At 37.2% G+C, this 21,032-nt stretch overlaps 1 protein-coding gene across 7 annotated transcripts in view; it reads left to right on the plus strand.

Moving 5' to 3' along the window:
- ptprt (protein tyrosine phosphatase receptor type T) overlaps positions 1-21,032 on the plus strand; it is a 625,436-nt gene that overhangs the window by 382,358 nt on the left and 222,046 nt on the right. For 6 of the 7 annotated variants that reach the window (XM_030135308.1, XM_030135311.1, XM_030135309.1 and 3 more), the window contains exon 15: positions 7,763-7,799. In XM_030135308.1, coding sequence (XP_029991168.1) covers positions 7,763-7,799 — 37 coding nt within the window. Of the gene's footprint in view, positions 1-7,762; positions 7,800-11,144; positions 11,202-21,032 lie in introns of all 7 variants that reach the window. The other variant, XM_030135306.1, reaches the window with a different exon arrangement.

Consider the following 21,032-nt stretch of genomic DNA (forward strand, 5'->3'; position numbering starts at 1 on the left):
ATATTCACCTAGACTTGAGGATGATCCATAAAGAGTTTGGTGGCCAAAGGTCAAAGATCCTGGTTGCAGATCCTGCCTTCTAGTCTTGATGATCAAGTTTTAAATACATGACAAATGCAAAAACAGGAGTAGGATGGCACATGAGTGATTCTTTTAGATTGGGACAGGAGTATTTTTTATCATTCTGAGAAAATAAAAGAGTAAGAGTCTTACTTAAAATGCAACCAAAGCCTCATTTTAATTAGAAGTTTTTGGAGAAGTTTGTCTGGAGGAGATATCAGCCAAATCATCTGTAATAATGTTTGTAAAAGAATTAATCTGTAGCAGCAGGATGCGAAGAAAATACACAGCAGTTAGTAAATTCTGCATTTAAAAAAAAAAAAAAAATTAGGCTATGTTAAGTTAGAAGCCTGCAGACATGCAAAACTTTTATTGGCATTTACAAAACTCTTTAGAAAGGCAAGCTCTCATCTAAAGAGATTTAGCAAATGTTAACTCTACCTGTTGGTCACCGGTGCCAGCTCAAATTTAAATGCAGTAGTTTCAGCTGCAACTAAGAAGAAGGTGGAACTAATGCACTATTAGCTCAGTTACATGTTTGGCTTGTGATAAACCAAGACAAAAACAGGAAGACTGATAAAGCCATTGCTTTAAACGTTGTTTGGTTCCAGCCTTGTCTCGCCTTGGTCTTGATTTTGATGTGGACTCCACCCTGGGAGGTCCTGGACTTGTCTCACTACACTATCGTATTGGTAATGACTTGGCTTGGATTTATTTGGTCTTAATTACAACACTAGTGCCATTAGTGTCATCCTCTGTAAAGACAGATAAAGGGAATGAAGTCACTGCAAAAAAAAAAGAAAAAAATATGTATAAAGAAATAGTTGCCTGGGAATCCCAGTGTCCAATCAGAGTATCCTGAGGTCAGACAGGACACATGGTTGGAAACTGCAGCCGTCATTTAGAGCTCTGACCCAACAAAGTGTCTGATGGGAAAGAAAGGGACGGAGGGTGCGAGCAGGCAGGATGAACAGATACATCGACGAAGAGAGCGCTCACCCACACAGCAGCTGCACATACACACTTAGTATTCTTCTCAGGCTCGACAATCATCAACTACACAGAAAGAAATGCACACACTGTGTCTCCAGTGTCTGCACCATAAACAACTCTCCTCCTCTTGTGTCCCAGCCTCTCTGGATAGAAGCAGGGCAATAAATTGGCCTTACATTTATTAACTTTGCCTCTAGCAACCTCCTTGAGGTTTAGCTCATTAGCATACACGCAAGTGAGTAAGGGCTTCTATCCATGCTGATGGAGTCCAGAACAGCAAGGCCTCTAAATGGGCCGTCAATAGAACAGTTAGGGCACATTTCTAGAAAACACAAGGCGCTAGTAGTGTACTACGTGGGACTGATGTGATTTCCATGATGGCTATTTAGAGGATGTGAAACTCCACTCAGCTGTCCTCTCCAATAAAAATGAAAAAAGAATATATAAAAAAGTTACCTAAAAACATCTCTGTACTGTTTTCCAAACTGCTTAGTCGACTTCAGAGTCACGATAGCAACAGCAACCTCATCCAGCTCCTAAACACCTGCTGCTTGGAAATTAATGTAACACTATTATCATTATACTTAGTCATTGCTGGAGTCGTAAAGATTATTCTTGAAATATAGTTGGCAACAATTTTCATAATGCATGCTGTTTAATGGAATTTATAACACACTCAGTGAGGATTACTTTAATGTTGCAGTGTTCCCACACACACAGTTTACTTGGGCAGGACTTCTAGGTATATTAACAACGACCAAAGTTGGTTTAGTGAGTAATTCCATACCTTTTACCTCTGCCAAGGAGATTATGCAGTGCTGCCTGCCATGGTTTTATAGGACCTGCTACAGTCTCATAATAAATCAAGTGTGGGATAACTTCATCTTAACAAAAATAACTCGACAACTTCCCTTTACACACAGCTTTTATTAAGAGCACCTCTGTCACTTTATTCACCATTCATGTCTTTTTTCACTCTGAATTTTATCTGCAGCCGAATGATCCACTGCACACGCTCACAATGTAACAGCTTTGGAACATGAAGTTAATATAACATATAACTTGATTAACTGGACAGCAAAGATGATGAAACACAACCTAGAACAACTTAACCTAACAAAATATGAATGAATGAATGAATGAATGAATGTTTATTTCAGTTAAATACAAAATACAAAACACATACATATTAAAAACAACAACAAAACAAAACACATACATATTAAAAAAACAAACAAACATAAAATTAACACATTTTGTAACTGAAAAAGGAAGAAGCTGAAGCCGGAGGCTTATTTCTGCTTCTCCTATTCACATCCTTAGTCCAAGTCCACACCTGAAGTTGCAGCAGATAAATACTTAAACACAAATTATACTACATTCAGTGTTTTAAATCATTTTGTAATCATATTACTTTCATAGCCCTTCATAATTTGACAAATTAAATTCTTTTTGAAACTCAACAGTGAGCTACACAATTTCACTTCATCCTTCAATTCGTTCCATAGCTTGACACCAATAACTGAAACACTGTGATATTTCATGTTTGTTCTTACTTTACATTTTTCAAACACAAACATCTCTCTTAAATTATAATGTCCTTCTCTTAACTTAAAAATTTTCTGAATACAAAAAGGAAGGTTTTTACTTTTAACGGGAAACATAAATTCCATTGTTTTTAAATATACAATATCAAAAAATTTTAGTAAACCAGATTCTACAAAAAGTGGATTACTTGATTGGAGATAACCAGCTTTGTTTATGACTCTAATAGCTTTTTTTTGGAGTTTAATTATCGGGTCTAAATTAGTTTTATACACATTGCCCCATATTTCTACACAGTATGACATATATGGCATTACAAGTGAACAGTACAACATATGCAAAGATTTTTTGCTTAACAAGTCCCGATATGCACAAATAGTTTTGCTAGTGTCTATAACTTGTTGATACATACATTGACACTTCTTCGACACACTCACACAGGATCCACTTTGGTGGGGTCAGACATCTCCAGCCTTTCGGTTAGATTAGATAGAACATTATTGATCCCTTGGGCAGAGCCCTCAGGGAAGTTAAGGAGTGCAGCTGGAGAGGCGGCCGTCTCCCACACCACCAGAGTGTAAATGCTGGAGCCCTTTAGAGTCTGATGACGACTTTACTAAGTCAGTCAGAAAAACAAGTTGCACAAACTTCTTCAGGGAAAAATGAATGAATTGAATACTTTTACTGCTGACAGACACTCAAGTGTCACTACAAATTCACTAAAATAAACATTACTAATGACCCATGTTGTCACACTATACAATGAACCCTAGACTCAGTCTGAATTGTGTATGAACACTTGCTCTACAGATGTCAGATGAAACTATATGAAAACCAGTGACGGCTAGGGAAACGATTTTAAAATAAGTGAAACTATTTTAAAATATTAATTTAAATTAAAATAAAACCACCCAGTATATGTTTTCAGTCATTTATCTTTGTATGTAAATTTTACTCGTCGAACCCTCAAACATGCAATTTTTTTCCATGAGTCTAAAGTCGGACAGATCCCTGACAAGTGTTTTTTCCACTGATAGTATGGACAATGTATTTAGACCAGGGATAAGGGTAGGACGGGTAGATCGCATCGCATTTAAAAATATGTTAGCCTGTTAGCTAAATGACAATGTTGATACCGCTCCTGCCTGGATTGGAACCCGTCTCCCTCATTGTGGTCAGTAGTATTACCTACTGAGGTATCCACTATATTCATTTACAGTGGACGAACATCATTTTGTCTCGTCATTCTAAAAGTAGCTCGCAAGCAGAAAAAGTGTGTGCACCCCTGGTTTAGGCGATCTTGTGTGACATTGCATTTCTGAGGAAGGTCTAGATTCCTTTTGGGATGTGACATTTGTTCCAAACAGGAAACATGTTACTTGATCTGTTACAATTCACTAAACGACCGAAAACATTTTTAAAATACACTAGAATGCAGATTATACATGGTACTCACGGGCTGTATCATGTATGGCTCATTTATTTAAATATTAATGATTTTGTAAAATTATTTTGTGCGATTCCTGTATTTTTCTTCTTCATGTGAGACAGGGTCGGTGGTGCCCTGGCGGCCTCTATTGACGAGTCACCAATGATGAAAACCCAACAGCAGGGTGATGTTTGTCTGAGTGAAAACCAGATGCACTTACCAATAATTTGCTGTACCATTGTAGAACTATGTGTTTTCACTTTTCCAAATGCTGCAGGAAAGGTCGGTTGTGCCTTCTGTGGATGTAGGGACAGGTAGACTACACAATGCACATAGTCATCATACATGGTTTAGATATACTCTTTTAAATCAGGGGCTTGTGGGTAATTAGTGTTGCATTTTATATTTTAGACTAAATAATTCAGAGAAAAGCAAAGACTTACAGTATACGCCACTGCTTTGCAGCTCCAACACTTTAAATTTGCTTGTACATAAAATGCTGCCAAACACAAACAGCATACAGATTGTCAAAATTATCAGCAAAATTATCAAGAAGCTGCCTAATTTTTTGTTGCACTTAGTCATATTTTTATCAGATACGGAGCTAGTGCTTTTAGGGAATATTGCCAAACAACATATTAATCACAGAAGAGACGGACTGCATGCTCTTAGTTCATGTTCAGATATTCCTTTTGTATATTAGTCAACCGGATATGAGGCTGGAGACTGTATGTTAGGATGAAAGTAAACAAACTGGCAATTAAAAGCCGCAAAGGCAGAAGCAATGGGAGGTATTTAGACAATGACAGACAGATAGATGGACAGAGATGGAGTAGAAGCAGGTGTGTTTAGTCTTGTGGAGAGATCCAGCTGAGAGGTTCACGTCATTTATCATCCACTCACATCCCTTTTCCTTCTCTTTAACTTCATAAACCAGCACCCACATCCACACAGCTGGAATCTCTTTAGGAGGATCTTGTGGTATTCTGAATCCATTTCCATGTACACTAATATTCCAGTGTTTTTTGAAAAAATGACAGTATTGTGAATTTAGCAGGTTCCATATGAATTACATAGTCTCTTTGGGGTATTGCCAATTAAAAACAAAAAAAAAAACAAAAAAAAAACATTTGCCATCAGTGGAAACCTTTTTGTTTAGGGTAAATTCAGCTGTATGTAAACAGGAATATGGAAGATATACTAAAGAATACTGAATAATGATTCATTTTCACTAGCCAATGAAAGAATTGATTAGAAGATTAGATTTTGTCTAATTTAGAATAAGGGCAGAGTCCTGGAATATATGTCCATATCTAGTCACTGACTTCCTCCAGCACGAACTCAACGCAACTTTAACGGCATTCAAAACAAGATATTTAATAGTTATTAATAGAGATCTGCATCAGATCCTCCATAGGGAACTGAGTCTACTTACCCTGAAATTAATTTACATCCCTGTAACATAAATGATACTCATAGACACACACAGATACCCAGATGCCCAAAGACAAGAAGCACAAATGTGACACAATAGACATGATTGTAATGTATCTATTAGAAACATGTCTTTCCCTTAATTAATGTACCTTTGTATCATCTTATTAAATAAAATGTGCGAGCTGTTGATGTGTAAACTCAAAGGTCACAGTGCCACAGTAATCACATAAATGTACCTTATGTCAGTAAGACACTTGAGAAACACTGCTTCACTGCGATCTTTCTCTAACATATTGTGACAGTCAACATGTAGAGGTACTCAGTCAGGTACAGTATGTATCACTGTGCATACACACATTCATCTGTCATCATAAGTGATCATTGCAAAATGATTTTCTGGTGGTCCAGTATGTGTAACAGTCCATTACTCAGAAATCTCATACAAATATTGCCGTAAACTGAAGTTGTGAGGACGTTTTTTTTCTAAATGTAACATGGTGTTGCATGTGATTGCTTCAGCAATAATGTGAGGCAAGCTTTTTTTATGTTGGAAGTTTATGGGAGTATAAACACTTTTATATGTGTTTTCATTATTTTATAAAACTAAAACATGGACAGAGACAGGAATAACAAAAAATGATGGAAAGAGGAAATAGAAATTCAATAATACGTGTAAACCTGCATCTGTGAGAAACACTGTATTTACTTTCTTGCTGCTGAGGCACATTAAACTTGTAAGAATTGTCACAGAGTTAGCGAATCATTTTCTTTCTTCCAACTTCAACTGTCAAAGTTAATTTGACTTGGAAAGTCCAAATTTAGATCAACATAAATGTACATGGACCAGACGTTTTCAGTGATTTTGTTCAAATGCTGAAATGACAGACTGTCATCACTGTCAGCTGCTGCTGTAGTCATCTGTGATGAAGACAAATGGGCCAACATGTGAAGTAGGCCAGTCTCTGTATGACAAGGGGGTTAGATATGTACAGTTACTGGTGACAGTGCATCATGGGAGAAAAAAAAAAGAGGAAAAGACAAGGGCAGTGAAGGAATGAAAAGAGCTGGAATAAAAGGCAGACGCGTGCCTTTTCAGGTGGTGACAGCTATCAGGTTGAGAGTGACAGGGAGGGTGGAGGCAAGGAGACATAAAGCATGGAGGGAGGGTGAAATGGAACATAGACAACTGAGAACAAAGAGAATAGAAATGTTTGAAGCAGGAGATAAAATGGGATAAATGTGGTCAAATGGGTATGTTTGTCCAAATTTTAACTGTGATAAATCTAACCCCAGCAATCCTGTGCAACCTATTCATCTTGATATTAATGTGTGTGGGGAAAAGAAAAATCATCAATATTTAAACTAACATATAATCTTTTTCAAACAATGACCAAAGAGCTTTTATTATCAAAAAAAAAAAACAAAAAAACAAAAAACTACATGACTGGGGGTGTGGTGGTCCTGGTGGTTGGACAACACTGGCGGTTCTTTGAATGACAGAAAATCAAGGCATTTACTGTATTTACTGCAAAACATTTTACTGGTTGTATTTGTTGCAAAATAAAATTGGAGTTCAAATCAAATCAAATTTTATTCATATAGCGCTAAATCATAACAAAAGTTATCTCATGACACTTTACATATCGAGCCGGTCGAAACCAGACTCTTTGAGAGTGTTGCAATTGTAAACGACTTATCCAACAAATCCTCATATCTCCTTTGTTAATATGTTGATTTTAACCCAACAAAGTACACATCATTACATCATTGATATTGTTTTGTCATAAGTGCTGCAATTCTCTTAGCAACTTGATATTTGGGACTGACTTTAAGTTTATGGGCCTTTATGATTATTTCATTAATGACCTTAACATTCAACTTGGCCAACAAACTTCCTTCTATCCTTGACATTATCATATTTCAAGTCTAATGGAGACTGACTAGAGAACAAAGTTCCTTCTAGAGATGTGTGCATAAATCTACAAAATACAAAACAAACATCCTAACCATCACCAACCATGGTTTTCTAAGGATCATCCTTATTTCACAGCATCATTTGCAGAGCTCTGTACTTTTACCTCTATATGTGCATTTTTTTGGGCATATTTGTTTTAAACCCCGTTAAAAGCTGACTCGTATTGTTTGGGAGGGATTGGACTGTTGATAGGCTGGAATATGAAGAGGCTCTGGATTTTCTTTTGTGCTCCATGCACTGCCCTCTTCTTTTTGATATTACTAAGGAACTTTTTAATCACCATTAACCTCAACGGTCTGTCTGTGTCTCTGTTCTCTTCACAGGAAACCAAAATCAACTGTGTGCGCCTGGCCAACAAAGGTATGAGCACCCTTCCATTGATAGTCAGCTCCCAGTTTAACAAAGAAATGATGTTAAATGTTAAGATCTGAATTTTTGTTGAGTCGAACTAGAATAACCAGAACACTTTATCCCTGTTAATGCACTACAGTTTAATAGATGACACAAGAAACCACATATAGTACATGCATACAATACTAGAAGAGGTGAGACTAGAACCTGCAACCTTTTAGCCAGGTCCAAGCTACCCCATGTCTTAATCATGTCACCCTGCATGGATTCATCATGTAGCTTCCCCTCTTTCCTCCTCCTCCTCTCTGTCAATTGTTCTCCTTTATCACCCTTTTTCTCTCACACTTGGCTCTATTTTTCGTCCTCTTTCCCCATCTGTGTTGTTCATCAGTGTAGAAAGTGGAACATCAGGGACATTACATACCAACTGACCACCTCCATTAAGCCCAATGTAAGGGGCTAAACGTTAGCCTCTGAGCACATTTCATCCTCTTCTGTTTTGCTGTCTCCATGTCTGCCATCTTTATTTGCTGCTCATCTCTAGCAAATACACCTATTTGTGCACCAAGCAATGTGCTTTGAAAGCTTTTAAGCTTGCTATTGATTTTCCACACCTCTTCTTTTTTTTTTTTTTTTTTTTTTTTCATTTGCATCAAACATTGATTAGATTTTTCCATATCTCCATTCTCTGCTGTTGTCTGTCTTGCTCTTTCTTTTGTATATATAATTCTTTGTTTGCATCAAGCATTTCTTGCTCAGTGAGCCCATATTTCTTTTCTTTTTCCCTTTTCTTTAAAAAATCATTTCTTTTCCAGTCCTCATTTCCAGGCTGTGTTGTTACTGGTGGGAGGTGCTGTGGGTGGAGGTCTACGGTGAGAGACACTGCTCTCCGTCTGCATGTGTGTCTGCTTGGGAAGAAAAGACATGCTTTTAACTTTGTGGCTGTCTTTCATATTACATTTCTCTTTTTTCCCCTCAGTCTGTCAAATGATGTATATACTGCCAAAACAAACTTAAATTTCATCGAAATGCACTTCTTAAAGTTCTCTGTGTGGGCAGTGTTCTGAGGCAATGCAGATGGCTAATTTTGCAAATGCATATGACTAATTGTGTGAAGATAACCTGTTATCCAAACACTACAACTGCTGCTGCCAGAGATAAATGACACTTGATCACTTGGTTCCGTGTGATGTGATCAGCGCAGCAGCTTATGGACAGTGCATTTCATTTCAAATAAAAACTAAAACCCTAGTGTTAAAGGGTAGAATTAGCTACATAAGCATTTGACAGAAAAGTGATTCCAAAACAGGCTGGATCAAAGAGCCACAGGTTTGTCCGAGTAAAGAGGAGAAAAAACAATCTATGCTTAGATTGTAGGATGTTACAATCCAAACCATATAGCCACATGCTATCATGGTGAGGTAGTCATCTTTTACTGTTTGCTAAACCAGTCAATCAATCATGGAAAATGTTATCGTTGGTTGACAGATGAGTCAGGGTATACATGCACATACATACTTTTACTAAAAACAGCCTTACATTGAACAATCCATTTACAGCTTGGACGCTGAGTTTGTTTTTTCAGCCCTACAGTCTGTGAACCATATTAAAATGTCCTACTATAGATAAAATCGATTTTGGATAAAACCAGTATACAGAAGTATAATTTGATGTGTGCTATCGTTTGCATATACACTGTGGAAGCCTATTCTTAAATACAGTTCCTCTCAGACAATAACTCATTATTCTGACATGATAACTCATTATTTGGGAATAATAAGTAATTATTTTGCAATATTGTCATTTTGTCCAGATAACTTTTTCTTTTATGTATTTTTTCCCCTTTAACCCTATAAAGCCTGAACCATTAAATCACTGACAGAAAATTACAGTTCTTTGAAACTGGAGCCTTTATTGGTCCTTCTGAACAACCAAAATAAAAGTTTTTTCAAATATCAGTTTCTATGTATGAGTTTCAATTTTGTACAATATTTGATACATCAGGTCTCAATGCTCAAATATTATTTTTGAACAAAAACATAATATAACACAAACATGTCTAACAAAGTGGTAATTCTTTTCCAAAATTGGCAAAGTTCTGCCTCCTTCCTCATTAATGTCAGTCTTGTTGTGTCACTGGAAAGGCCTCTGGGGAATGAATTCCTCCCCCCTGGTGGATTATCTGTGTAGTGTATGTATCTAATTGTATACATCAGTTTAAAAAAAAAAAACAACAAAAAATCACACTGATAATGTAGAGGGTTTAAAAACTCATGTATCAAATCTGATACGTTTGGCATTATAGGGTTAATTCATTAGTTTGAGATTATAACTTAAATCATCAATCTGAAATACCGAGTTGTGACTCTGAGATACAAACTTATTAACGTTGAGATCCCAACTGATTATTTTGTGAGACCAAATCAGTTATGTGACATAATGACTCATTCATTTGACTTATTTCATCACAGTGGATGGGCTTTCATAACACGTAGCCTTCTACATACTGTATGTGTCCGTGCCCTTTGGACCTGCCTGTTTGGTATCACGCAGCTGCAGTTGAAATCGACTGTCTTTTGACAAAGTTTTCAAAGCTGAAAGGCTAAAATGCTGACTCGTCAAAAATTAATCATTATGGAAGGTCATTGTTGGACCCGCCCGAGTAGGAAGCCAGCAAGGCAACAATTGTCCGCATTAGTGGTCGTCTTTATGCTCCTTCTGAATAAACGCAGACACAATTGATACATAATAAAATAATATAATTAAAAAACAGAATATAGAGACTGTGATTGTGTCTTCTGCACCAACCTTACCACGCCACAGTTTTCTTCTTTTATCTTTTTTCTTATTTGATTTTGTTGATCACTTCATTTTTTTTCTTGTCCATTTCTTACTCCCCTTCTTTATTTCCGTTAACCCTCCAATCCTCAATAAATTCAACACACTTAAATGTTAACCCACAGCATTACATCTGCTTCCATACTGACTCACTTCTTGACAATTAACATTCATGTCCTAGGCCTGTTTTTTCCTTGCGGCTGACCAGACGTGACGCTGGTCGACACTCACTTCCTTTACGATGAGATCAGTCATATACATACAGGACATCTGGAGTGCTAGTTGTCCTCATTGATCTGAATGTTCTAGTATCTCTCACCACTGTAACTTCTCTCCTCTCAGATGCAATGTGCAATTAAACCAGGGAGATCAACCTGAAATGGATAAAGAACACTTTTTACATCTTTTTTTCTTAGACTTTTTTTCTTCTTTCTTTTTTCTTTTTTGTTGTTGTTTGTTTTTTCTCTCTTCCCTCTCTCATGCTTTCCGGCGGGGACGTGCGGCCCTTGGCCTTAGTGGTAATAGGTAGGGGACAAATAACAACGCCGTACATACTAGTCATCCCAAGCGAAGGTGATTATTGCTTTAATAGGCAGAATATTTTCTTTCCTCTGTTCAATTTTTTCCATCACGGAACAACCATAAACACAAAACAAACCCTGTTTCATTTTGGTTACACCCCCCAACCCCCCACACCCCACCCCTTGACCCCTACCTCCTGTCCTCCCCCTCCTTCCTTCTCTGCCCTTTGTTTCTTCACTTTTTTCTGTTTGATTTTTCTTTTTTTCCTTCATCTTTCCTTCTCATTGCCATCTTTACTGCATTTGTTTGCATGCCTGCTCTGCTTAGAGTGTTGCTGGCTGTATTTGAATTCTGTCAATCTTGCATGTACATACACACACACACACACACACACACACACACACGCCACAGTGAATTCATGCTTCTATCATTCACAGCCAATAGCTTTACAATTGGAGAAGGAGGTAACATGAGGTTTGTCTTTTCTTGCCCTGCAGTCTAATTCCAAACCAGTGTGTCTTTCATATTAATATGAAAGGCCAAAATATACTGTACTGTAAGAGGAAAAACCAAAGAACCTGACTTCACTGGTCTTAGGTTACAATACATCAGCTTCTTGCTCTGTGGATGGGTTCAAGTAATTTGTGATTTTACAGAAAACAAAAGTGGATGATGGTAATTTTGGTTTAAAAAGCATTAATGTTTACTTTCTCACACTGTGAGTGATGCCTTTTACCATCTCTGTCTTAGGTTTTCATCACTAGATCACTGTTCAAAATCAAATGTAGAAGTTCGACATACATTTATATTTTGGATTTGAAAGTGTGTTATCAATGGAATTTTTGAAATTTTTCTTGTTTTGTTGTGTAGCTCATAATGCATTACTTGAAAGTAGAACATAACCAGCCTTGGTTATCAAGGTGATAACAAATGCAGACTTATTGTGTTGTATTGGGAAAGATCAAGGGCATAAGACGTAGGGGAATTAAGAAGATCTAACTGCAGAAATGAAACATAAAATTCATGGCTGTGTTGTCATTAGAGTATAATCACAGGAAAACTACAATTGTTGTGTTTTTTAGTCCAATGGCCCAAAGGGTCCGATGGACTATTGGGATCAGTTGGCATCTGTCTGTCTGTCCGTAAACAATTTTACAAGACTCTTCTTCTCCTCCAAAACCGTCGGTCAGAAGGACTTGATATTTGTTGTGGAACATCTTTGGGGTAAGGTCTACCACGTTTGTTCAAAGAATTGGTAAATATTGATTTTTTAAATTTTTTTAATGAAATTTTGACATTTCAAAAATTCCCATTAGTTTATAATGGGACACATTTCAAAGTTCTATAACTTGAAAACAGTTGAAAACATTGACATAATTAGTATTGGCAATAGATAGGAAGTCATGGACTTTGATTTGGTGCCATGACCTTTGACCTTGAGTGACCTTGAAAGGTCAAATGAATGCCAATTAATGTCTTAAATATGCAGTTGGACTACAGGACCCTTGGTCCTATTTTTTCAGCTTAGTGTAAGCCATGGATATGTGCAGAAGGAACAGGTCACTAGGTTGTGCTGCCATGTTCCTACAGTACTATTATTTTTTTTATTTATTTATTTAGGTATTGAGTTATTTATTGGTAAAGTCATTGCTGTCTATGATTGTGGACCAGAGTCAACATCCAAACTAAGCGCTGACTCTAACTCCGGCCTGTTGTGTTTTATGCCAGCACCATAGGCAAGGGTAAAGGGTGGACATTCATCAGGTGACCACAAAATATCACACACTGAACCTTTAAAATATGTCGCAGCTGTACATGGCTGACCTGTATTACAGTATAAGTCCACTCTCACCCGGCTTTGAATCTTGTAACAAGAATCAAAATTACACAACAACATTTTTGGTCATACACAATAAATAAATGTCCCCGCAGTTCATCATAAATTGTCTTATATTACAGTGCAGTTAACATATAGAAATGTAGCATTTACACATTTTCCCGATAATGTAGTAATGCAGTACAACATCCAGTCCAAACCAGTGTCTTCTTTTGTACACATTATACAATTAAGCTAAATTGAATAAATTCTGATATTAGATTATACAAGATGACTCTGATCTCAGTCTGAATCATTAAGGCAGTGACAGGATTAGGCTTTTATCACATTAATCTTTTACATACAGCCACACTCAGGGACATTATGTCAACATGCGACCTGGAAAAACTCATTTGCGTTTTTATTTCTAGCAGGGCCAACTACTGTGATGGTCTTTTGACAGGGCTTCTTAATAAGACCATTAAAGGTGACAGCTGCTTTTCTGTCATAAGGACTGCAATATATGATTATATATCATAAGATATGTAATAAAGTAGTAGTTTAAGCCATGTATAATTACAAAATGCAGCAGATGATTCAAAAATCTATGTAGTCTTACATATTGAAGTAAAAATGTATGTTGATAAAAAAACAAAACAAAACAAAAAAACTATTAGAATGAACCTATTATAATACTTGCATACCATATATCATAATTCATGAAGATATGTCCCTGGTACCACAGTGAACAGCTATTCTAAACTCACATTGTACTCATATTTATTTATTTTTTTAATACACATGCTTTCCTGTCCTTGGTTTGAGATGCAGCCTACAAAAAAGAAAAAAAAAAAAGAAAAAAAACTCCAATTCAACAAATATCATCCTCACATCATGAAGACCATTACAGTTGTGAACGTCAGTGGCTGAGTCTCAGGGCTCTCATAAGACAAATGTTTGAGAGAAAGTGTACTCTAATGTTCAGTGTTACAATGAGCAGTATTTTTCAACCTCCATCCAAGGCCTTTTTACAATATATAGTCATTACAAACATAAATCAATTGTATTTCTATAGTCCTTCATTAGACCTCATGAAAATGAAACTGATTGCAATAAAAAGAGCTTTATGAGAAAACCATTTATTTATTTTAGTTTTAGTTTTGTAGAGCACAGGCTATTTTAAATCCAGTCCTCCATGTGCAATAAAACATCCTGATTTAAACATTATTTATTACACTGTTTCACAGCCATGTCTATGGTAATCCTTTTAGGGTTTTCTAGTGCAGCGTAAAAAACACGACAGCATAATATGAACGTCATTCAGCAGTACAACAATCAAAATGTTGACATGAACAATGAGGACACAACTGGGAATCTGTCAACAGCAGCAGAATAGTAAACTGCTGTCACAGTTCTTTGTCAAGAATATGAGAAGACTTCACATGGATACAATAACGCTTATTGTCCAGAGGGAAATTAAAGTTTGCAAGGCCTGGAACAAAGAATTATGCATATCATACATAACAGTGGAGAATAGAGAGAGGCCTAAATTAGATAAATATAGATTGTTTTCATTCCTTATCTCAGAGATAATGCAGGTAGAGAAATATTATGAGGTATTGTAAAATGAACTTTTAACAAATCATCATGTATTTGGTTTTGGTGTTCTTTCTATTGCACTTTCCAGGTGCCAACATACAGTCGCGGAAAAGTTATTAGACCACCCCTTGTTTTCTTCAATTTCTTGTTCATTTTAATGCCTGGTACAACTAAAGGTACATTTGTTTGGACAAATATAATGATGACAACAAAAATAGCACATAAGAGTTTAATTTCAGAGCTGATATCTAGCCATTTTCCATGTTTTGTTGATAATAACCAAAATTACTTAAGTACTTACATCAATAGCTGTGGCATTGTACTGCCAAAAACAGTGCTTTTAGGCATTCCATGTTTTCTTCTCTGTCTGTTTTAGTCACATGATACATACAGGAGTTAGTACTTGATTGCATAACCATTGTTTTTGATGATTATTGATAGCCTAATAATTTTTTTCCGCAACTGTAAAAGGAAAACACATCACATACACGCAGAAAAGCAAACATATGCACAGGAAAAGATAGGTTCTGATAAAGTATTGTATAATAAGTCTAACCATAAAACATCTCATCAGTCAGTACACAGACAGTAGTTGCACTGCAGATTTAAGGGACTTCTACTTTTATTAGTGTACAGAGTATTACACTTCATGCAGCTACACTTCTACTTTCAGAGGGAATATTACACTTTTGATTCCACGTCATTTGTCTGACAGCTTAACCTTTTATGATTTACAGTATTTTTCCTTCTCTTGCTCCCTGTGCCTAATTCTTTCTGTTTCTGAGTTGGAAGAAAATGGCTAGTAGGGGGTTAAATATGTGATTGACAGCTGTGATTTATGCTCAGATTCTGACAGACATGTATGCACTTCGTTTCTGTTCTTTGTTGACTTGGTAACTTGAAAAGATGTCTTCACTCTTCCATGGCATTGTGAAACAAGTTGTCTATTTACAGGGTGTATCAGACAAAAGTAGACTCTCAGATAAAACAACATAAAACCAAAATGTGAAGACATTTTTGAAAATCGGGTCATATGTGTTTATAGACCGTGTAATTCTCCCTTGATTGACACCAGTGTCCTGGGTCAGTTTTCATGCTTCAGTGAACAACACTAATTTGAATTGTGCAAAATAAAAGTCTTTTGCACATGGAAGTGTAAGGGTTATTATGAGATCTGTTGCCATAGATGACAAGTTCCATTGGTCTTTTACTTAAATACATAAAACAGGATAAAAAAATAATATGTTAACCTCCTACCATTGATACAAAGATTTCACACATCAGTGAGAAACTGAAAATGAAAATTTTAGTCAAGATTTGGGTTTTACACTTTGTTTGAAGGCACACACTTCTGTCAGTCGAAGGATTCCAGTACGTTTAGTCTTCCAGATGGGCCCTGTTCCTTGCCACGCAAATTTGTGCCTCAACATATCTGCATTAGGGATAGGAATCGTTAAGAATTTAACGATTCCAATTCCATTATCGATTTTGCTTCTCAATCCGATTCCTTATTGATTGTCTTATTGATTCCCATTGGGTGAGGGAATAAAAGAGTACAAATGGGTGTGTTTGCATTAACTGTCTTTTATATTTCCATCTCTGCACAGAAAATATAACATACACAGTATGTACAAATAATAATAACAGATGACGCATGGTCTGGATCGGGGGGGGTAGGGGGTGGGGGCGATGGCATGCAGTGAAAGCAAAACTTTAGATGCTTTACTAATTCCTCTATTGCTGCATTTCTACTACGTGGAACCGGTTCGACTTGGCTCGGCTTGTCTCCCGTTGTTGTGCACCTCATTTCCTTTCCCCTACCTTCAGAAACTTGTATTTGGGTACGACGTTTGTTGCCCGCACCGGAACCGGAACTGGGCCTGGCGTTCCCTCTGCCGCTGCATTCACAAGCGTCGATAAGTAGCGTATCAAATACGTGACATTCCTGTAAATGATTCACATGCTGTGGATAAATGTTTGAGGATGTTGGAGGGATTCCACCCTTTGAAGACATGGAAGCTTTGCAAGTGTTCCAAGTAAGTGGACCTGGTGTCGTCTTTTTAGACCATTTCTGCCTCAAAACCATGTTGGCTACGTTCTGACCAAAACAATGAAGTGTACGTGTGACATCATCGCGCATGCGCAACTACGGCAGAATCGATAAGCAGAATGGTTAAGCGGGCAGGCAAACAAGTCCAAGGAATCGAGCTACTGGGAACCGGTTCTCAAAAAGAACCTGTTCTCGATTCCCATCCCTAATCTGCAACGGCATACCTAATCATGCCCCTGTCCTGCCTCAGAAGGTACACTTCAGCTGCGATGATGCAATGAATTACATATTCTGACTGAAATGTTTCAAATTTCAAATGGTCAGCTCAAAACAGACTTAAAGAATCCTCCCTAACAACATTAACCCCTTGCATTTGTCATGATAGACTCAAGCCTCTCGTTGGCCCTTACACTTCACTGCACCAAAGACTTATATTTTGCACAGTTCAAGTTAGCGTTGTTCACTGAAGCATGAAAACTGACCTAGGACACTGGTATCAATCAAGGGAGAATTACATGGTTAACTAGAAGCACTCGGAGAGCGCAGACCTCCGCCAAGGCTGATCAGTGGCCCCCCCTGTGGGCCCCCCCCCACGCCAAGGAGGTTATGTTTTTGCCAGGGTTTGTTTGTCTGTCTGTTTGTCTGTCCGTTAGTGTGCAACATAACTCAAAAAGTTATGGACAGATTTTGATGAAATTTTCAGGGTTTGTTGGAAATGGGACCCCCCGTGGGCCCCCCCACCCCCGATCACCACCAAAATTTAATCATTTCTTCCTTATCCCATTTCCAACAAACCCTGAAAATTTCATCAAAATCTGTCCATAACTTTTTGAGTTATGTTGCACACTAACGGACAGACAAACAGACAAACAAACCCTGGCAAAAACATAACCTCCTTGGCGGAGGTAATAAACACCTATGACCAGATTATCAAAATGTTTTCGGATTTTGGTTTTATGTTGTTTTTTTGGAGAGTCTACTTTTGTCTGATACACCCTGTATACCCTTTTGATTTGGACTGCAAGGAGAGAGCTGAAAAAGGAAATGTGTATGTCCGGATTTTTAGTTTTTTCCTGATTTCGGCTTCTGCAGCTTGAATAACATTAATGGCACCTATTAAATAAGTGTTGATCTAAGGTTCTTATCTAACCTGCACCATCCATCTCCTGCATCTGGAGGCATGTGCCATATGATTGAACACTTACATCAGTTTTTGTCATCAGCTCCATGTCAGTGAAACGATATTCCTTAATTATATGGGACAGTTGTCATTTTTTTCCCCTGACATGGCTGGTTATATAAAACACAAACCTGGAGGGAACATGACACAAAGGTAAAATGTGGAATTTGCAACACCTGCCATGAGTGTGTTTTTCTGATTTGACTTTTATCAAATTACATGCAGTTGTGGAAAAAATTATTAGACCACCCTTGTTTTCTTCTATTTCTTGTTCATTTTAATGCCTGGTACAACTAAAGGTACATTTGTTTGGACAAATATAATGATAACAACAAAAATAGCTCATTAGAGTTTAATTTCAGAGCTGATATCAAGCTATTTTCCATGTTTTCTTGATAACAGCCAAAATCACTTAAGTTCTTACATCTATAGCTGTGGCATTGTACTGACAAAAACAGTAACATAACCATTGTTTTTGATGACTTTGGATCGTCTAATAATTTTTTCCGCAACTGTATGAGGAGCACTGCAGAGGTGATCTTAGCCTTCTAAGTGATATATCTTTACCAAACGCAGTATTTATTTATTTTCACTGTATAAATTAGCCAAGAGTGAAGTTCAAGTGTTGTTTTCTGTGAAGAGAAGGCCTTATTGATGAGTTAAGTGGCATTGTCTGTGTCGTGCATGTGTAGGTAATGAAGCTTACAACAGCACCCATGCTCTGGTATCATATGTCAGCTTCAATTCCCATTACCATTAGTCCTAAGGTCGGCTGTAATTGGTGGTGCTCAGAGTCAGGGTGTAACTGACTGCGCCCGTGCAATACTGATGCAACATGTTGCTTACTGTCTGTGACGTGATCACATGTGACTAAACTGTAAAAATGAAAAACCTGATCTAAATGACAGTTGTCATTTATGTAAAGCTGCACAAACACAAAAACAAACACACCCCCATTCTTTGCAAGGTGCTGCACCTGTCGCATTTTCATAAAGCTACAGTCATCTCCGGGAGGCTGCCCGTTTGCTGCTTAGTGAGTCAGGTTTCTTTCTGAATTTGCAACAGATTGAGTCAGACTATTGAAAAAAAAATCCTGAGGGTTGTTTGTAGGTGAATATCTGGCAATGATGTGACATTTTAAGAGCACGGTACAAGTCAGCAGTGGATGAAATGCTGCTCAGGCTTTACATGCAGACTGTGACTACAGCTGACAAAAAAAAAAAAAAACAATAAAGAAGAAAAACTGGGAGACAAAGAGTAAAAAAGGAAAAGGGAAAAGGAATGAAACCCAAGGGAGAGGGAGACGATCAAAAACAAGGAGAGACACAGAGTGACATGAAAAAAGTCATGAAAGAATTCATTGGAGTTTTTTTCGGCGCTTTTCTCCCTCCTACTGCAATATTGTGTTTGCACACAGGTGTAGGCTTCCCCTGCTCCAGACAGGCATCGGCCTCAAATTGTTGTCTTATGCTAAGTTTGCCCTTCTAACTCTGTCATGAATTTTCCATCTGCTCCAAAGCGCAGCAACAAAATGTTCAATTGTCTCTGTGTAAATCTTACGGGCCCAGGTCGTAAAGCATTCGACAGCATCTGGGGATAAAGACGGAAGAGGAGGGATGGATGAAAAGAGGGAAACAAAGACATAAAGAGACGACAGAGATGGAGTAGACAGCAGTAAAATTTCAGAGAGGGATAGAAGACTTGGTGAAGACTAAAACTCTGAACTTATACCCTGTCCACACTAATATGAACGTGTTTCCCATCCAATGTAGTCTAATACTCATACCTTATATTTGTTCTCTTATAACCCAAATCTGGCTTAAGACTGTTTCCATGAAATAAATGCATTTTAAAGAAATTAAAAGTCAGACTGCTTTACTTTAACCTGTGTTTATTAATTTGAGTCAATGACATGTCTGTATCTTAAGGGCAGGATGCATGATGTGAACATGAGTGTTTTGATAGAGTATGGAGCACTGAGGTAAAGAAAACATTTGCAGTGTTTGACCTCTACTTTGCACTTTTCAGTTTGCTCTGATGATTGGGTTACATAATGCATTGGGATCCAGTTTTTGGCAGTAGAACAAATAGCCCCTTTTGCGTACTTTCCTTCATGCCTTGATGGTAGTATGGTTAGTTGCTGAATCAAATAGCTTATCAGCAGCAAAGCACTTTTATTAATCAATTATTGTGGTAACAAAGACACTACCTTCTGAAAAACAATAGCTTGGAACTTTTTGACAAAGTAAAACAGAAGATGTAACTCCATGCATCAACAGGCCATGGATCTGTACAGCATCATGTAGAGCCAAAAACATCCATATCATTGTGACATGGTAATATGCAATTATGTTGAGACGAGAGACAGAAGATAAGGGACAAAAGACAAAATATGAAACATTGATAAATAGAACATACAAGACAAAGCAAAGTCTCCACAAAACCATAATACTGTGATGGGTGATAGGATGGGGAATCTTAGTTTTAAGGCCGATATGATACGCACCTCGATACAGCATCTCTGATGCCATATATTAAAAATATGTGTGTGGCATCTTGTGATGCAATTCGATGCGATACAATACGATATGAGTCACACCTGTATAACGATACAGAGTGAATAAGCACATTCTGATTCAACACATTCATTCTTTTAATAGAATATGCAGTGCAATACAATGAGCTTGATTATTCATTTATCAAATAACAGCATGACTTTTTACAAACTGGCTTTTGTGCAATTTCAGAACATGTGCCTCATGTGAAAAAGGACACCCCCGTTAAATCTTTGTTTTCTTTACCATATAAATATCTGGGATTCTGATTTTTGTTTATAACAATGCTAAGATATGGAGCACATATACCAAAAGGGATGAAACTAAAGAAATACATTTTAAGATATGTTGGTAAATTCAATTCATTTGGGAGGAAATGTTGGGACACTCTTACGTTCATTATTCCTTCCAATGCCTAAAATGCAAATTGAATGCACCTGGTCAGGTGCAAATCAGTTGAAGATTGTTTGAAAGGCTTATTCAGAATTCTGTCTTTTAAATAATGAAGACAAGGGCGTCCAAACTTTTTCCTCATAAATAAATTATTAATTAGAATTTACCGACACATTTCAAATTTCCATCTTTTTAGGTATATTTTCTCCACATCTTGGTAGAGTTAGTTACAGAACAGCTGCCATAGGACTAGTACTTGGACTTGTCATCAGTGCCTTAGAGACTGAAC

This window comes from Sphaeramia orbicularis, chromosome 5, assembly GCF_902148855.1.
Source record: "Sphaeramia orbicularis chromosome 5, fSphaOr1.1, whole genome shotgun sequence".
In the NCBI taxonomy this organism is placed as follows: Eukaryota; Metazoa; Chordata; class Actinopteri; order Kurtiformes; family Apogonidae; genus Sphaeramia; species Sphaeramia orbicularis.